This window comes from Festucalex cinctus, chromosome 5 (assembly GCF_051991245.1).
Source record: "Festucalex cinctus isolate MCC-2025b chromosome 5, RoL_Fcin_1.0, whole genome shotgun sequence".
In the NCBI taxonomy this organism is placed as follows: Eukaryota; Metazoa; Chordata; class Actinopteri; order Syngnathiformes; family Syngnathidae; genus Festucalex; species Festucalex cinctus.
The window spans coordinates 10,809,630-10,828,129 of record NC_135415.1 but is presented as its reverse complement, the minus strand read 5'-3'; the positions used below and the strand labels follow the sequence as shown (position 1 = coordinate 10,828,129).

Genomic DNA, 18,500 nt, shown 5'->3' with positions numbered 1-18,500 from the left:
TTTATAATTTGGAGCCTGGTTGATCTCTTATACTCTGCTGCTACCTGCTGGCCATTTATGTAATAACTACCATTTCTTCAACCGTTCTTTGCAATTGAGAGGCTTTATCAAAGACTTCTGTGCACTAGCATAAAACAAAACAAAAAAAAACGTGTAAATAAGTCTTTGGGACACGTAAAACATTTAAATAGAACGTATTTATACGTCTTGGGGATCAAATGAGTTAAGAAAAAAACAAGTCAATGGTTTCAGAATAGGAATGCTGAATGCTGCTTTTTGAGGATGCATTCGAGTTGGCTGGGACATACCAGTTGTCACTAGTGTGATTTGTCAAGGACAAAACTGGCGGGAAAAATTGTCTCCATTCGATCTTCTTTTTGGGAAAAACTACATTCAACAAAAAAAAAAAAAAAAGAGCATTTGGATGTTTTTTTTTTTTTTTTTTTTTTTTTTTTAATGGTGCATTTGTGAAGTCTGGAAAAAAAATAAAAAACATTTCAATTTGTTTTGAGGACAATTGTAGTCGTTTGCGTGCCAATAAAGTTCCGACATCCCATCATGCTTTGTCGAAGACTGAACTTTCCTTCGGCCAAAACGCATGCAACTTGTTCAAACATCAAAACAAAAACGAACCAACCAGAAAAAACAGCGTTAGCCTTTTTGCGGTGCGGGCACGGTTAACACGGAGTACAGATTACTTAGCGGATCGTCTCGTCTCTTGGACTCATGCACGGTCGTCATTAAATCAAAACACGAGGCGCACGCACAACAACCGCTTAACGCCAGCGGAAGAAAGAGAACCTCAGCAGCCCCGAAACACAAACATGGTATAAAAGAAAAAAAAAACACATACAGTAATGTATAGAGACCGGATCGTTTCTCCAGGTTGGCGTTTTCAGTAGAAAAAGTATTGGCACAGTTTTGCGGAAGCAGTGCTGCTGCATCCTGGCCTCGTCTGCGTCGGCCGCCTACGAGCAAAAAACCCTGCGAGGAGACACACATACAAAAAAAAGAGATGTTAACACTCTTGCTGACTTTCATTATCAAGAAAAAGAAAAGGAAAGGCTTGCCGCCAACACGTATCCATGGAAACACGCTTGTTTTGTTGACGTGATGGCAGCCAAGGATATTCATAAGAAGAACCGTCCACACCAGGCTGCGCAAAATTCAGAATCAATTGGATTCAGCGGCGGAACTGGAATGTGAATTGGCTCCGCCCCCGACACAGGATGTTGAATTTGAATGACAGGAAGTGGAATTGCAATTCATTCTCATCACATATCCGTGAGAATGAGACAGTGTATGACATCCATGTTCAAAATGTTTGGGCAGCCATTTTAAAGATTTAAATTTTTTAATAAAAAAACAAATAATAATTTAAATGCAACAGACATGTCCTTGTCAAAATTTAGCAGTAATACATTTAATAATAATGCGTATATTTGTGGAGACAGGTCAAGTTATATTATACAATTTTTGAAATGTGCAGATTTTCACAAGTTACTTGATGTTAAAGATGCGATAGCACTTAATATGGAAAGAAAAATGAACTGAGCTGTCACCAACATTTTACAAATGCAATTATGCCATCTAGTGGCAGAAAATTGATCTCACAAATCAATATCACAGTATTTTTTATTTTATTTTTTTATTATTATTATTATTCTTTTACAGTACAGTACATCTTTTTAATTTCAACTCAATTTTATGGACTATTATGCAATTACTTTATTATTGATTAAAAGTTAGATTTTTTTTCTACTTTTATGTTAACAAGATAAATATTTAAAAAAAAAAACATTTTCTTGTACATTATAGTATGTATTATGATTAAAAATTGTAAATTGCGTCCTCTCACAAAAAAAAAAAAAAAAAAAAAACGTTTTCATTCTCGCAATCATTGCAAGGGAATGCAAAGTTCCCCCCTCCCCCCCCCAACCATGTGACCTTAGGGCACAGGTCTCAAACTCCAATCCTCAAGGGCCGCAGTCCTGCATGTTTTAGAGGTCGCCCTCCCCAAACACACCTGATTCATCAGCAAGCTCTGCAGGAACCTGATAATGATCCTCATTAAATGATACAGTTGTGTTTGAAGAGAGAAACCTCTAAAACATGCAGGACTGCGGCCCTCGAGGACTGGAGTTTGAGACCTGTGCCTTAGGGGCTCCGTAGAAAACTACTCCCTGCCACGCATACATATAAACACATGTAGAAAAGAATAGTGGCATATTGTAAGTGCGGTGGTTTGTGAGACGTACTCGTCTGAGTCTTTCTTGCTCTCCTCGATGTAGGCGATGGACTCGGAGCGCAGTCGGTTGGTGACCTCGTAGGTGCGCAGGGTGACTCCAAAGATGTCCTCGTGGTAGCGGTTCTCGTCCTGCCGAGATCATCATCATCATCATCATCATCATCATACTTGTTGGTTGCTGAAGGCAATGTTCATATCTACGGTGGGAATCCTTTCCAACACCCTCCTGATGATCAGCTTAATGTTTGCACAGATGCCATATAGTAGTTGAAAAGTCATTCCCACAACATCACTTAAGGATGGGTGAGTACGAGTAGCAGGCAGAGTTTGGCCTTATTTCAATGCATCGGGTTCTGCCGCTGAAAATCTTGTGGCCAATTCTCCGATCAGGAAGTAAACGGCTTGCATGCGTTTTGCTAGTGAAACTCAATTGACCTGACTGTAAACCACGCCCGCATGACAAACAAAAGCAATCCAGCTCCCGGTGGTGCAATGAGCGGTTATCCAAAGTCAAGAAAAAAAAAATATCAATAAAAATGGTTAAACACTGTAGTCACGGCTTGTATAAGAGTGATAGCAGTTATCCCGATCGACTAACCGGCATCCTGCGGTAGTCATGGCTTGTGTAAGAGAGACACAAGAGAGACACTGTCCGGTTTATTCCCTTTCCTAAACCCTCAAACAACCACGAAAAATGTCATCAGACTTTGTGGAAGATCACACGACAAGTCGAATCCCTCCAAAATGACCAGAAAGTACTACGTCTGCACTACGGTAATTTTCTCACTTGTTGTTTTTTAGCCAAGGCTAACGATAGCTCCGGGGAGCTAACAGTCCACATGTTTGTTGACTCACTATTTACTATTAATGCCAACAGAATAAGCTTTGCACACACAACCAGTCGAATCCCTCCAAAATAACCGGAAACTACAACATCTGCACTGAGGTAATATTCTCCATTGTTGTTTTTAGCCAAAGGCTAACGATTGCTCCGGGTAGATAACCGTCCACACGTTTGTTGACTTACTATTTACGATAAATGCCAACAGAACAAACTTTGCACACACGACCGAATGTCGTGTCGAATGTCTCCAAAATTACCAGAAACTACTATGTCTCCTTTGTTGTTTTTAGCCAAAGGCTAACGATAGCTCCGGGTAGCTAACCGTCCACGTGTTTGTTGACTTACTATTTACGATAAACACCAACAAAACATTGAAACTATGAAGTCATATAAATTCATTCTTACCCTGCTTGATGCGAATAAATGTCCAAAAACTTTGGTTTTGCCGACAATCGGTCGAAATGAGTGAGGCGACTCGGTATTTTCATGACTTCTCATCAGACAGTGATGCGTATTTTCTTTCGTTTTTGGGTAAAATTGCATGGTGACGGAGTGAAGACACCCTTCAATAAAAAATTTAAAGCCCCCTTTGCTTGACCGAGAAATCACAAGGAAGATTTGACAACTTTGCCATAAGGTCAATTTGTGTGTTCTGATGACTTCTCTGCACGTCGGGCTTGTTTTTTTTGTGCGTATCCCTTGAAAAGTGGCACTTTCATTGTGATGTGCGAGCATACAAACTGGATATCCTACGAAATGTCTCTTTACCCTCAGCTTGCTGATGAAGAAGCCGGCGTCCTCCAGGGTCATGTTCCCGTGCTGCTTGACAATCTGCTGCACGGTTTTCAGGACGTCTCCCGCCATGGTGACGTCTCCGCACACGTATATGTGGCCGCCCTCCTCGCGCAGGCACCGGTACACTCGTTCGGACAGGTGCTCGCGGAGGATGTCCTGCACGTATTTCTGAAGGACAACAACAACAAGGACCGGGACGGAGAGTGCGGGTCATCTCTAGGCCACGGAGAACACATGTAAAACTATCGGACAAATCAACGGACTGGACTTCAGAGCGCCACCATGATGCTAAAGATTTGCTAAAGAAAAACAACATGGTATGTCAGTTCCAATCTGATGATCAGAAATGTTTACTCCAAACCAACGGGAGAACGTACTTAGTCCAAACACAAGTTGTCGTTTGCAGAGAACTTGTCATTAGAGAAGGTTCTACTCCTGAAACAAAGTTCTAGTCCAGAGAGATAGACTCAGAGAAACTGGTTAAGTCTCAATCAGAATGGTCTTGTCTCAAGAGAATGATCAGGAAGATCAGGTCCCCAAAGAAGGTTCTTGACCTGACCGAAAGTTACTAGGCCAGAAGGTACTCGGCCAGGGGTGGGCAAACTCAGTCCTCGAGGGCCGGAGTCCTGCAGCTTTTGGATGTTTCCCTTCTCCAATACAGATGATATATGATCAGCTAAACAGCAAGCTCTGCATAAGACTGATAACGATCCTGTTGCTTGGAATCAGCTTGTGTTGGAAGAGGGGAAACCTCCAAAACCTGCAGGACTTTGGTCCTCGAGAACTGAAAAAGGTGTTTAGTTTTGAAACAAGGTGCTTGTCCCAAGAGACGCTTCTAGTAGAAAAAGAAAGTTGTAGTCTAGGGAAAAGGTACGAGTCCCAAGAGAATGGTCTTGTCTCAAGTGAAGCTCTGTATTCTGAGATTCGCTACTACAAACAAAGAGAAAGTAGCGGTACTCAGTTAAGGTTGAAGTTTTGAGACTAGCAATTTAGTCTAGACACGGTCTCGTCCCAAGTGAAAAGGTAATAGTTTCAAGATAATGGTCTCAAGTGAAGGCTTGAGTTCCTAACATAATGGACTGAAGGTTTTAGAACTGAGATGTCATTTTAGTCCTGAGAGACAGAATCCAGTCTAAGGCACAAAGTTCTACTCCAAAGAGAAGCTTCTATGCAGAGAAAAAGTCCCAGTCCTGGGACAGGGCCCTTGATTCATAAGAAGGATCTAGTTCCAAGAGAAGGTTCAACTCAGGAGAGAATCTCGCGGTCCCTATCAATTTAGATAATGGGGAAAGGCTTGTGAATTTGGAGGCTAGAGACTGACCGCAGTTCTTAGCACACAGACAACTTTAAAGCCTCCGCCATAGTGTCAGCAAGTTGTGTTTTCCAAAAAGATTTCTGTTCCAAGCGTCAAGAGGGTGTACCTTTGGTTTTTCGGGTTCTCTGGAGTAGGCAGTGTAGAGCTCCTTGAACACCTCCTTGTTCCTGGCTTGGATGGTCTCCTCCTTGTATATGTGGTCCATCTCAGACTGGCGACATCCAAACACCAGGATCATGGGCCGCGCCTCCACACCTGAACGAGGACATGCACAAAAGCAACTGTAGGGGGCGCACTCGCAATATCCCCTTGATTTCCATTGGTCCCTGGCAAGAGCATTTGACGAATGTGTTTATTTATGTCATGAACTCTTTGAAATTTGAGTTTCAATGACGCTGGACGCTGAGGACGGGATAGGACAGGACGGAACTGGCCTTAATCTGGTCTGTGATTTTTCTCGACACTACCTAACACCATTTTCGTCACTTGAATAGAGTATTACGATCCCTTTCCTCTGACCTTTGTGTTGAAGGTCAAACATCCTCTGCTGCCAGAAGCTCCTGAAGGGGGCGATGCCCGTCCCGGGGCCCACCAGGATGCAAGGTGCTTGGTGGTCCTTGGGAAGCCGGAATAAAGGCGCACTAAGCAAACAAGCAAACAAACAAACAAACAAACCACCGTTAGAAACGCGAGGCTGGCTGGCACGCGTTTGCCGGGTTCACTTCGGTTGTACCTTCGCACAAAACAGGGCACCATGTCGCCCTTTTCGATCCTGTTGAGCCACGACGAGCAAACTCCGTGGTGGATCGGGCCTTCCCCATCTGGAAGGGATGAATGATGAACAAGGGTCAACTTTAACCCACTTGCTTGTTTATGCTTTCTTGGAGCTCTTTATTGTCAAGTTGAAGTTTATACAAAAAATAAGAAAAATTTGATCAAACCGTTTCATTAACGAGTCCACTAGCTTAATGCTAACCATAGCTGGGCTAACAAAACCAATCAACACGAATGCAAACCTGTTGAGAGTCGGTTGTGAAACTCTTCCGTATGACGCATGTCTGCGTGATACTGACCCCCGGTGACCCAAGCGTGCACCACAAAAGCAAGTTGATATCAACAGACCAAACCAGGAAGTGAATCATTCTAGTTTGTGTTTGTACTTTTTTTTTTTTTTTTTAGCACTTTCAATTTGAAATCATGTTATGTTTCAGAACAGAGGGACAGAAATGATTTTTTTCCCCATCCAATCCATTGATTAATGGAAACTTATTAAAATAATCCCGAGTTGCAGCCCTAATTCTGCTGCTATTAAAAACAATTGTTTGTGTTTTATTTATTTTTTATTTTTTTTGCTGCTTTGACCTTAGTGCTTGATCAAGATGAATTTTTATTCAGCAGGTCATAACGGGCCTTATTTGATTTTGATGAGCAAGCGGTGCGTATTTGGCAGCGCGTCAGCCTTGCGGTCTGCGCTTTGTTCCGATTTTGCCTCCAGACCAAATGCGGTGCGTTTTCAACCAATCACATTTCATTCACACCCTCGGTCTCTTTTGGAAGAGCGGTGGTATGTTTACACGCCATCATCATCATCATCACATCACCAGAAGAGCTATTGCTCTTCTGGTGATGTGATGATGATGATAGCTTTGCGCAAAAGTGGTGGCAATACAGCTGTGTTTTTTTATTTTATTTATTTAAAAAAAATTTTTTTTACTGTATCTCCAGTGCCTTTATTCGGCAGACTTTTACAAAACAATTGAAAACCAGAATATACTACTGATGTTTTGTGCTGTGTGATGTTTTTTTTTTTTTTTTGTATGGTATTTGAATTTTGGAATTCTTACTTCTCCGTTTCCGTAACTGGTCGGGATGAAAATAGTACAATTACTTTTGCACAAAAAAAAAAGCTAATGTAATATTATTACTCCAAATTTGAAAGTAATTAGTTACATTACTCATTACTGGGAAAAAGTTAAATTACTTTTAGTTACTTGTTATTTTCGCAACCCTAGCCCTCCCTCAAGCGAACCCATTTGGTCCAAAATGCTGCTCGCTCGTCTCTTAACTGGAGCACGTAAGAGGGAGCTCATAACCTCCCTTCACTGGCTCACTGTGCATTTTACACAAAATAAAAATCTTGTATATAAAAAAGTACTTCTACATTGATCAGAGTACTGCATATATTTTAAAGCAGGCTTCCCCTATCCTGTTCCACAACATGTTAGCTTTCGGCTAACGTTGGATGCATCCTCTGGCTAGCTGCTCATGAATGAGCAGTGACGCATGACGTTATTGGACGCGGCACCATTCAGCCACGAGTCATTTCAATAACAAAATTAAGACAATCCATAGCAGTTGGAAAACCCTAATATTAATAATAACAAAGCTGGTATCAATATTTGGTAGCTGGACTGGAAAGCTTTCTCGGCCGGTTTACCTTTGGCTCGGTAGGAGACGACTGCGACGGTGAGATGGATCTCGCCGGGGTGCAGGTCGGGCGACGAGCTGATGGAGTAGTAGCGCGGCTGTAGCAGAGGCAGCAGCGTGAGCAGCAGCGTGGACGGCATCTGTACCGACGGGAACTCGTCCAGAACCTCCACCAGAGTGGGCGTGTTGTACCACTTCCACTCCTCGTACTCCTGCAGACCCTGAAATTGGCACCATTTGGACCATTTTCAAAGTCAACAAGTTCTTGAAACCATGAATCAGTTATCATAATTATTGATTTATTGTCAATTAATTGATTAACCATTGCACCTCTAGTATAGTGTTAATTTCGTCAACGAAAAGGAAATAATTTTCGTCACGTTTTTCACCAGACTAAAACTAGATCAGACCGGACTAAAATACTCATTAATAAACATAACTGGGACTAAATGAGTATACATTTTCGTCGACGAATGAAGGCGAGACAGAAATGTACGTCACTTAATAAAAACTGGACTATAATCGATGGACATTTTAGTTCATGAACATCCATCCATCCATCCATTTTCTTGACCGCTTATTCCTCACAAGGGTCGCGGGGGCTGCTGGCGCCTATCTCAGCTGGCTCTGGGCAGTAGGCGGGGGACACCCTGGACTGGTTGCCAACCAATCGCAGGGCACACAGAGACGAACAACCATCCACACTCACACGCACACCTAGGGACAATTCGGAGCGCCCAATTAACCTGCCATGCATGTCTTTGGAATGTGGGAGGAGACCGGAGTACCCGGAGAAGACCCACGCGGGCACGGGGAGAACATGCAAACTCCACCCAGGAAGGTCCGAGCCTGGACTCGAACCGGAGACCTCAGAACTGGGAAGCGGACGTGCTAGTTCATGAACATAAACGAGACAAATTATATGATTTTGTAAAATCTTGTCTCTGCTAATCTGTCACTGTGACACAGTGACACACTCCCTTTAAAATTTGCACCTAGCAGGTGCAACATGCACAAGCACATGGGACAAACAGGAGGTGGATTCACCCTGAAATAGTTTTAAAAAAAAAGGTTTTTATAAAAATTATAAAATTATAGTTATAATGTAACAATCCAACGGCTAAAACGTTCCAACAATAACATTAATTCGACCGCTAACTAATGCTAGCTAACTTACTAGCTTAGCATGGAGCCATAGTAGCCACTTGTTGATATACGGTAATTGTGTGTCAAGTTGTTTTTCATCAAAAAGTGGCGAGAAAATTTTTATGTAAAATAGTTTTAGATCCTTAATATTCAACATAATCTGCTTGCAAAAAATATACAGGGGTAAAATGATTGTCATGACTATAACGGTGAGTTTTTGTTGACTAAAACTAGATGAATAAAATTATGTTTTCTTGGACTAAAATACAGACTAAAATGCTAGATTTATAGTCAAATAAAAATGAACTAAATACAACTGGGGTGAATTGACTTTGATAAGAACTAACAAGTGTGGACCAAAACTGGGACTAAATGTAAAAATGGCTGATAAAATGAACACTACTCTAGTATAATGTAACAGTTAATGCCGTCTCCAAAGATTAGAAACTATATTGGACTCAGTTTATCGGATTAAAGACGGTAAGACGCACAACTGTTGCCTTTTCCGGCAAAAGCCAAAGCAGGTTTCCTCTTTTTAACCGCGCAAACACATGGAAAGCGGCGTAACGCGTCCGCCAACTGTTTGCGCGTGTCATCAACATTTGGAAGGAGATTATATTAGGTGGCTAAAAGTCGGTTGCAAAGGCAAAACATTCAGCACTCTGCTGATACAAGACGCGAGCAGCTGGTGGACTAGAAAGAGTCAGACATCCTCAAGTTTCTCTTCACTTTGCTGCTACGTTAGCTTTTGCGCTAGCCACTTCACTGTGAGAAAAGATGTCGATTGCTGCATTAGCGTTAGTGGTGACTGGTAACTGGGATTTGAAAATCAGCTCAGCACCTCTCTCAATTTATAGCATTGAGCGTTACATTAGCTTCAGGGCTAACTCCTATACCCCAAGTAAAGATGTTGATTACTGTGCTAGCTTTAGGGCTAGCCACTATACTGCAGCACAGCGGTGTCCAAATTCGTAGGCTGCGTCCTCGAGGGCAGTGTTAATTTTGTCTAACATATTCCATCCATCCATCCATTTTCTTGACCGCTTATTCCTCACAAGGGTCGCGGGGGCTGCTGGCGCCTATCTCAGCTGGCTCTGGGCAGTAGGCGGGGGACACCCTGGACTGGTTGCCAACCAATCGCAGGGCACACAGAGACGAACAACCATCCACACTCACACGCACACCTAGGGACAATTCGGAGAGCCCAATTAACCTGCCATGCATGTCTTTGGAATGTGGGAGGAGACCGGAGTACCCGGAGAAGACCCACGCGGGCACGGGGAGAACATGCAAACTCCACCCAGGAAGGTCCGAGCCTGGACTCGAACCGGAGACCTCAGAACTGGGAAGCGGACGTGCTAACCACTCGACTACCGTGCCGCCTGTCTAACATATTTAAAAATGTAATTTTAAAACGTTCATTTTAATTTAGTCCATTTTTCGTTGACTATAAATCTAGCATTTTAGTCTTTATTTTAGTCCAAGAAAAGGTAATTTTAGTCATCTAGTTTTGTCAACTAAAAACTGTCAACGTTTTCGTCTAGTTTTAGTCAGGACAATCATTTTACCCCTGTATATTTTTTTAGTGGCCACTATAGCTCCATAACATGAGCTAGTAAGTTAGCCAGCATTAGTTAGCAATCCCATTAACATTGCTGGAACGTTAAAGCCGTTTGATTAATGCTAAGTTATATCTATGATTTACTTCCTTTTTTTTTTTTTTTTTTTTTTTTTTTTTTTTAAACCATTCATCGTGAATCTACTTCCTCTCTGTCCCATGTGTTTGTGCTGTGTCAAATGACACTCATTTTTGTTCATGAACTAAAATGTCCATAGATTGTAGTCAATTTTTATGAAGTGAAGGACGTTTTCGTCTTGTTTTCATTTGTCGACAAAAATGCTAGCAATGCTTTTGGCCTAGCATGCTAGCTTTTCAGGCTAGCTGCTGTAAAATTGAGCAAAGATGTTGAATGCTATGCCAGCTTTGGGCTAGCTATAGCCGGAATACGCCATCCCTTGTGATCTAAGCTAGAATTTAGAAAATGTGGAGTTTTGAGGGTGTTTTTTTTTTTTTTTAATTTTTTTTTTAATTACAATATTATGTAAAGCAAGAAGCAAAAAAAAAAAAAGGGGGGGGTCATTGTGCATTTTAAATAAGGCCTCGACTGCAACGCGTTCAACGAGGAGGCAAATCTGTGCCACACGCATAAAAAGGATGTGAAAAGAGAGCTTCAGTTCACATGTAGTTCACACAAAAATAAAAACGGAATGCGACGTGGCACTTTTGTTTCCTCAACTCGATTCAGAGGGCTGCCTTTCCGGCGTCTTTATGTGTCGACGACGCAGATACGTGAGTCACCGCTTGGCCTCAGCCAGAACGAGAAAGTGAGCGGATGCTTTGAATGGACGTATAGCTCAATGACGCGCTGTTTTTATTTCCATCAGGCCAAGTGCAGCGGCAATGAAGCTGATGTTTAATGTTCATGAACTTTGATTATTAGCTACATGTAATCAGAAATCATAGAGGATATCAAGGCCATAGTAACCTCGCAAAAATGCAAAACAATGAGAACGAGCAGGTAGACTATTAATATCTGCATGTAGTCAACTGTAGAGAACGAACTACTTATATGTGATAGATAAAAGATAGAAGGTACCAATATGCAAATGCATTATTGAAAAAAAAAATACAAACAAGACATTTGGTAGAGATCAGCCTTTGATGAATTGTCTTATTAAAGTTTGGAGTTTATTTTTTTGAGTTTTGGGTTGGCTCATTGTGTTATGATGATATTGTCGTCAATTGACATGTCTCTTATGATGGTGGTTTTGTCAGTTGCTATGTCTCTTATGACGTTAGCGGTTGCTATGTAGTTGCAATGTTGCTTCTGATGACGACACTGACAGTTGCTATGTCTCTTATGATTATGTTAGCAGTTGCTATGCAACTGAAATGTGCCTTCTGATGATGTCAGTTGCTATGTCTCTTATGATAGTGGCTTTGTCAGTTGCTATGCACTTGTTATGACTCTGATGATGCTGACAGTTACTATGTCTCTTATGATGATGTTAGCAGTTGCTATGCAGCTGCAATGTCTCTTATGATAGTGGCTTTGTCACTTGCTTATGATTCTTATGAAGATGACGCTCAGTTGCTATGTCTCTTCTGATGATAGCAGTTGCTGTTCAGCTGAAATGTCTCTTCTGATATCGGTTGCTATGTCTCTTATGATAGTGGCTTTGTCAGTTGCTATGCACTTCTTATGAAGCTTCTGATGACGCTGTCAGTTGCTATGTCTATGACAGTGACTTTTAGGGGTGTGCCAAAAAAACATTCATAAAAGAATCGAGATTCTCATTTATGAATCGAATCGATATTAATATCTAAAAATCGATTTTATTTAAATTAGAAACGAAGAAGAAGGGGAAAGGCAGTTGTAGCCCACATGCTGTTTTTGTGGAAAAGGACACTTACAATACAAAATTAATAAATGTTTAAACAACAAAAAAATACACTTTAATGTCTCTATTTGTCATTTTGTCTTGCAAAGCAGACTGGAGTAGATCATGACAATGTTGTGCATATCTGTAAATTGAAGCAGAAATCATTTGTCAATCAAATAATTTTGAATCAAAAATCGTTTGAATCGAGAATCGAAAATCGATTCTGAATCGAATCGTAGACCCAAAAATCGTAATCGAATTGAATCGTGAGACAGTCAAAGATTCCCAGCCCTCGTGGCTTTGTCAGTTGCCATGCACTTATGATGCTTCTGATGATGACGCCGTCTCTTGCTATGTCTCTTCTGATGACGGCTTTGTCAGTTGCTATGCACTTGACTTTGTCAGTTGCTATGCAGTTGACTTTTTTTTGTGGGTCTACTCGTGACACATGTTGCTCAGCCCAATTGCTATCAGACCAATATGGCCGCTTCAAACTGAAATCGCAAACGTCTTTTCTATATGCAGGTGTTAACTTTTGATAATTTTCATGAGGGGCTGGACCAAGACATGTCATGAAGTCATGACAGCAATTACTAACAAATTTCACGTTGCTAAGCTGAATTTTGCAGACATTTTCACTGCACTGTGCCAATTTCTGGGAGTTACACTCACAATCACCGCCATATGTAAATTTAGGGATGAACAGGTATTTTCCGTCCCACTAAAAAAAAAAAAAACGCAAACATGATTTGCCCAGTGTCAGCGTACGTTGAGCAACTTACCTTACTGAGCACCTCCAGTCTCTTCTTGTGTTTGTCGTTGGTGGCCAGGGCGGCAAACTGCTGCAGAAGGACGGGACTGGGCGGCGTGGTGATATCCAGGAAGTACTGGAAGGCCTGGAAGATGGTGCAAGGCGGGATGCGGCTGGCGTTGGTCCAGTTACTGATGACGCCTGCCGGGGGGGCCGGGAAAGACGCGTGAAGCCTGAGATCATGAGCTAGCTAGCTAGTGTACACAACGTTTGGTCATGACACGTCAATAAACTTTTCTGTCATCTTGACCAAGGCGGTGCCAAGTGAGAAAACAACTTGACGGTAAGAAGGCCGTCACTCAAGAGCTGCATACAACTTCTCAACGGCATCCCGCAGGGTTCCATACTCAATACACTTTTTATTGCTTCACAACATCAAGCTTGCTATCTGTAACTCTCTTGCCCAGTCGTACCGCAACCACAATTATTTCTACTTTAGCTCCTCCCTCTGAGGCTGCACTGCCCCGACTACACTTCAGATGAGTTTTACTAACGTTCAAAATGCTTTTTAGTTTATTTTAGTTTTTAGTTTTGGAATGTTTCATTTTAGTTAGTTTTTATTTAGTTTTGAGTTTTGTTTTATAAATTTAGTTAGTTTTAATTAGTTATCAGGGTGGTTCTGTTAGTTTTAGTTATTTAATAAATGCTTAGTTTATTATTTTCAGTATTAGTTTTTTTACGTGTATTATTTGTGTGCAATATTTAATTAAAAACACCATGGGCATGACGTCATCTGAAGGTGCTTTTCTATTGGCTGCAGCTAGATGACATCACTTCTGTGTGACACACTTTCAACCGTTCTTATCAAAATTCCGTTCATATCAAAATAAATTGACTTAAAATCACATTTAAAATCATCCCCAAAGGCTCATGCATTAAATTAATTACCAAAAGACTAAAACGAAGGACATTCTTGCTAACAAAATGTAGTTTCAGTTTTAGTTTCATTTTTACTTTATTTCGTTAGCGAAATGTTTTTTTTTATTTTAGTTTTAGTTTTTTATTAGTTTTAGTTCACTAAAATAACCTTGGTTGACAATGAACAGAAAAAAAAAACTAGACGTGCTCTTGACGCTGGACTGGGTAAATCAACGTTTTACTAAACACTGTCAGCAAATTTGAGCATTTTGAAAGATCTTTCAACACCTGAAGAGTGTCGTGTTCTTCGACAAAATTTATGCAATGGGCCTATAGAAAATGTTCTTTCACTAGGGGGAAAAAAAGTTAGTTTTTTGTTTTTTTGCCCTTCATTCTGAACAATGAGCAAAAATAAATAAATTCTCATAAGAATTGCGGTTCTCATTTAGTACAATTCAGAATCGATTTTAAATGCACTAAAATAATTTTATACTGCCTTTTGCCCTTGTTTGCGTAATGGGAATGCTGTTCATGTTTTATCTGATTTGGCCACTTAGGGGAAGTGTAGTTCCGTGAGTTCTGATACACAGTTAAGTTGTAGCCACAGAGAGAGTAGAAGGAAAAATGTCACGATCAAGTTATACCAATAAAAGTTGATTTTTTTTTGCAGCGTAGGAAGAGCATATGCCGGTGAGTAATGTTAAAATGCTTCTTTGTATACATTCTTGAAGCATTTTTGTATGAATAGCCGTGAGTAGCGCGCGAATTAGCATTAGCGAGTCAGTCAATCAAAATCATTTGGAATCAAAAATTTATTCTGAATTGAATCGTCTGTCGGTTGCCAGCTCCACGAGACCTTTGAATTCTATTAACCTTATAACATTATGTATTATTAAGTCACCATTATCATGACTTCTAAAGATCACCTAAATTACCCCCTTGCTTTGCTAGCTGTTGCATACCTGATGAACATATCTGTGGGCGAGAAACTGTCGAATCCCAGGTGATGAATGAGGTCATCATTTTTCTGCCACTCGGCTTTTTTTGTTTTGTTTTTTTGTTTACAAACATCACAATTTGGTCAACTTGGCCACGCTAACGCGTCCTTGGTACGTCAATGAGCCTATGTGATGCCGCTCGGCTTGAAAGCGCTTCTTCTCGATGTGTTGCTATGGTTACAAAGAGCCTCCTGTTATTCCCATTAAGCACAAAAGTGTACACAAGTGTGTATGTGTGCGCACTGCGTATGTGTATATGTTTTTGTTTTTTGTTTTTTTGGTTTTTTTAAGATTTCCTAAATCTTAAATCTTGGTTTCGCTCTGTGTGTTCAAGTCGAGATGAAGTTGCGGGTCCATTAATATGCTGCAAGGATGTTTTTCCCCAACGGCCCAATTATTATTTTTTGCCTCAAGAAAAATGAGAAAGTGCCAAAAGGTCAAAAATTTAAATAATAAATATATAATAATGCTAATGAACAAGGGCAGGAGAAAGCAGCATGTGCAGGGTGACTAATTAATAAGCGCGGAATGTCAGGAAAAATCATGATTGGGAGCACACACGCCCACACTCACATGACACACACTGACAGCAACAACAACAACAACAACGCACACACACGCGCGGGTATTGACACCTAGCGCCGTGTTCCTCTCCTCCAGGAACTCGACTTTGACGATTTGATTGACATCGGGCGCGTCCTCCAGTTTGTGGATGAGGGCGGTGACCAGGTCCTCGTGGTTGCCGGCAAACACGCCCAGGTGGTCGCCCGGATGGTAGCTCAGCTTTTCGTGCTTGTTGGTGTCCAGCCGCACGAATATGGTGGAGCGGCTGAAAACAGCAAAGCAATAACACCTGCTCACTGCCAGATTTTTGTTTTATTTTTGGAGACAAGAGCCAAAATACGACGGTGTAATTAGGGTTAGGGCCACGTATATATATGTGTACATTTATAGGTTTTTTCTCGCAAACTTGCCTCTTTAGAAAGTCGCAAATTTACGAGTTTTTTCTTTTTTTTTGTGGCAAATTCCACTTTCTAAACTCATATATATATGTGTATACATATATATATATATATATATATATATATATATATATATATATATATATATATATATATATATATATGTATATATATATATAATTTGCCAGAGAAAAAGAAAAAACTCGTAAATTTGAGACGTTTTAACGTGGCAAATTTACGAGGAAAAAAAAAAGACTTGTAAATTTGCGACTTTCTAAAGTGGAAAATTTGCGAGAAAAAAAACTTTGAATTTGCAAGTTTAGAAAGTGGAATTTGCCAAAAAAAAAGAAAAAACTCCTAAATTTGCGACTTTCTAAAGTGGCAAATTTGCGACTTTCTAAAGACGCAAGTTTGCGAGAAAAAACCTTGTAAGTTTGCCACTTCTTAACTAGTGTTGTTCCGATACCGTTTTTTGGCTCCCGATACCGAGCTTTGCAGTATCGGCCGATACCGATACCATACCGATACTTAAGGTTTTTTTTCTCAACATGAAACAGCTGTCCTGCCATTGGTTCAGAGCATTCAAGGGCCAATAAGATATCTTAGATTGGCTTGCAGTAAACATGTCACATATCAGTGAATGTCGTGCACCAGCAAGACACAAGATGCTGCATCCAAAATCCTATCTTAGCGTTGGAATTAATAGTATCGGCATGTTACTTGTGAGTAGTCACGATACCGATACCACTGCTTTAATACAGTATCGGCACCTCTGCCAATACCAGTATCGGTATCGGAACAACACTATTCTTAACGTAGGAAGTTGGCGAGAAAAAAAACTCCTAAATTTGCAACTTTCTAAAGTGCCAAATTTGCAACAAAAAAAACTCGTAAAAAAAACTTGAGAAAAAAACTCGCATATTTACGACTTTCCAAAGTGGCAAATTTGCGACTTTCTAAAGTGCCAAATTTGCGACAAAAAAAACTGTAAAAAAAACTTGAGAAAAAAACTCGCATATTTACGACTTTCCAAAGTGGCAAATTTGCGACTTTCTAAAGTGCCAAATTTGCGACAAAAAAAACTGTAAAAAAAACTTGAGAAAAAAAAACTCAGATATTTACGACTTTCTAAAGTGGCAAATTTGCGACTTTCTAAAGAGGCACAATTGCGAGAAAAAAAACTCATAAGTTTTCGACTTAACTTGGGAAGTTGCCAAGAAAAAAAATCGTAAATTTGCAACTTCCTAACGTGGGAAGTTGGAGAGAATTTTTTTTTCTCCACTTTTTGAAGTGGCAAATTTGCAAGAGAAAAAAATAATACATTTGTGAGTTTAGAAAGTGGCAAGTTTGCCACTTTTGTAAGTGGCAAATTTGCGAGAAGAAAACAAATACATTTTCACTTTAGAAAGTGGCAAATTTGCAAGTTTTTTTTTCTCTGCATATTGCCCCCACCCTCTAAAAAATAAAAATATTTATACGTGGCCTAATACGCTGTTGTACAAATGTGATTGTGGAGTGTAGTACCAACTTGCACCACAACATGGCTGGCAGTAGTGCGCTCAAGTGGATGTGATGCAGCGGAGACAGTTTACAATTTACATGAGTATTTTTGTGTGTGTGAATTTGCAGCTATTTGAAGGTTATGCTAATTTCAGTTAGCTAACCCTTCAATGACATTTCAGAGATGTGTTAGCTTTAAGCTAGTAGCCTTTTGTTAAGATATGATTTCAGAGCAATGCGGCGCCATTTCCTGTCTAGTAAATGGGTCAATGAATGAATGTCATGTTTCAAATTGAACAAAATTCCTTAAAAAAAAAAAACAACAACAACAACAACAAAAAAACAACTAATAGACCAACACACTCACTTGGATTTGGGACTTTGGAGGTTTTGCGATTCCAGCATTTTGGCTCCGTAAACTCTCTTCTTGTGGATGGTGTACAGTGCTGGAAGGAAAAGAAACAAAAAATCATCAAGTCAAATATTGTCATCAATGCTAAAATAAATAAATAAATTAGCCTTTACAAAGGTAATGCACATTCATATCGGACAGACAGTATCAGAAACATTGATTTAATGAAACACTAACAAGCAGTAAACGGTGTCAAATGTTGCTGCATGCCTTGAACCGATGGGAAGTAGCGCCATCTCATGGACGAACAAATTCAGTGTAATCCATCATCAACAGTGTCTCACACTTATAGTTTGGGTGGCACAACGACATCCTTTACTGTTTACAGAATATGGTAACACGTATAAAATGTTGCTGCATTCTTTGAATGTGGGAAAACTAGTGCCGCGTAATGGACACAAAAACACCGTTATCCCAAATCAATAGCAATACGCTTGTCATTTCAGGAGCAAGGCCTGCAGGATTACTGTATAGGGTGTGAAGGGTTGCTGCATGCTTTGAATGTCGAACAATTTGCGCAGTCTAGTGGACAAACAAAAACATGCGCATCATCAAAAGCAACAGTCTTATTTCAGAAGCGAAGCTCTCTTACAGGAAGCGGCAGTAAAAGGCATCAAATGTTGCTGCATGCTTTGAATGTGAGCACATTAGTGCGGCCTAGTGGACAAATCTAAAATGCACTGTTACTTCACTTCAAGAGCAACACAGCCTTGAAATTTCAGTAGCAAGGCGCTCTTACA

At 40.4% G+C, this 18,500-nt stretch overlaps 1 protein-coding gene across 4 annotated transcripts in view; it reads right to left on the bottom strand.

The window, feature by feature from the left end:
- Positions 1-427: 427 nt before the first annotated feature.
- Positions 428-18,500, bottom strand: part of nos1 (nitric oxide synthase 1 (neuronal)) — a 72,337-nt gene continuing 54,264 nt past the window's right edge. For all 4 annotated transcript variants that reach the window (XM_077521103.1, XM_077521104.1, XM_077521105.1 and 1 more), the window contains 10 exons: positions 17,716-17,794; positions 15,522-15,715; positions 13,002-13,171; positions 7,640-7,850; positions 5,936-6,023; positions 5,722-5,843; positions 5,309-5,457; positions 3,861-4,055; positions 2,259-2,377; positions 428-984 (listed from right to left, as the gene is read on the bottom strand). In XM_077521103.1, coding sequence (XP_077377229.1) covers positions 969-984; positions 2,259-2,377; positions 3,861-4,055; positions 5,309-5,457; positions 5,722-5,843; positions 5,936-6,023; positions 7,640-7,850; positions 13,002-13,171; positions 15,522-15,715; positions 17,716-17,794 — 1,343 coding nt within the window. In that variant the 3' untranslated portion in view covers positions 428-968. The remainder of the gene's footprint in view (positions 985-2,258; positions 2,378-3,860; positions 4,056-5,308; positions 5,458-5,721; positions 5,844-5,935; positions 6,024-7,639; positions 7,851-13,001; positions 13,172-15,521; positions 15,716-17,715; positions 17,795-18,500) is intronic.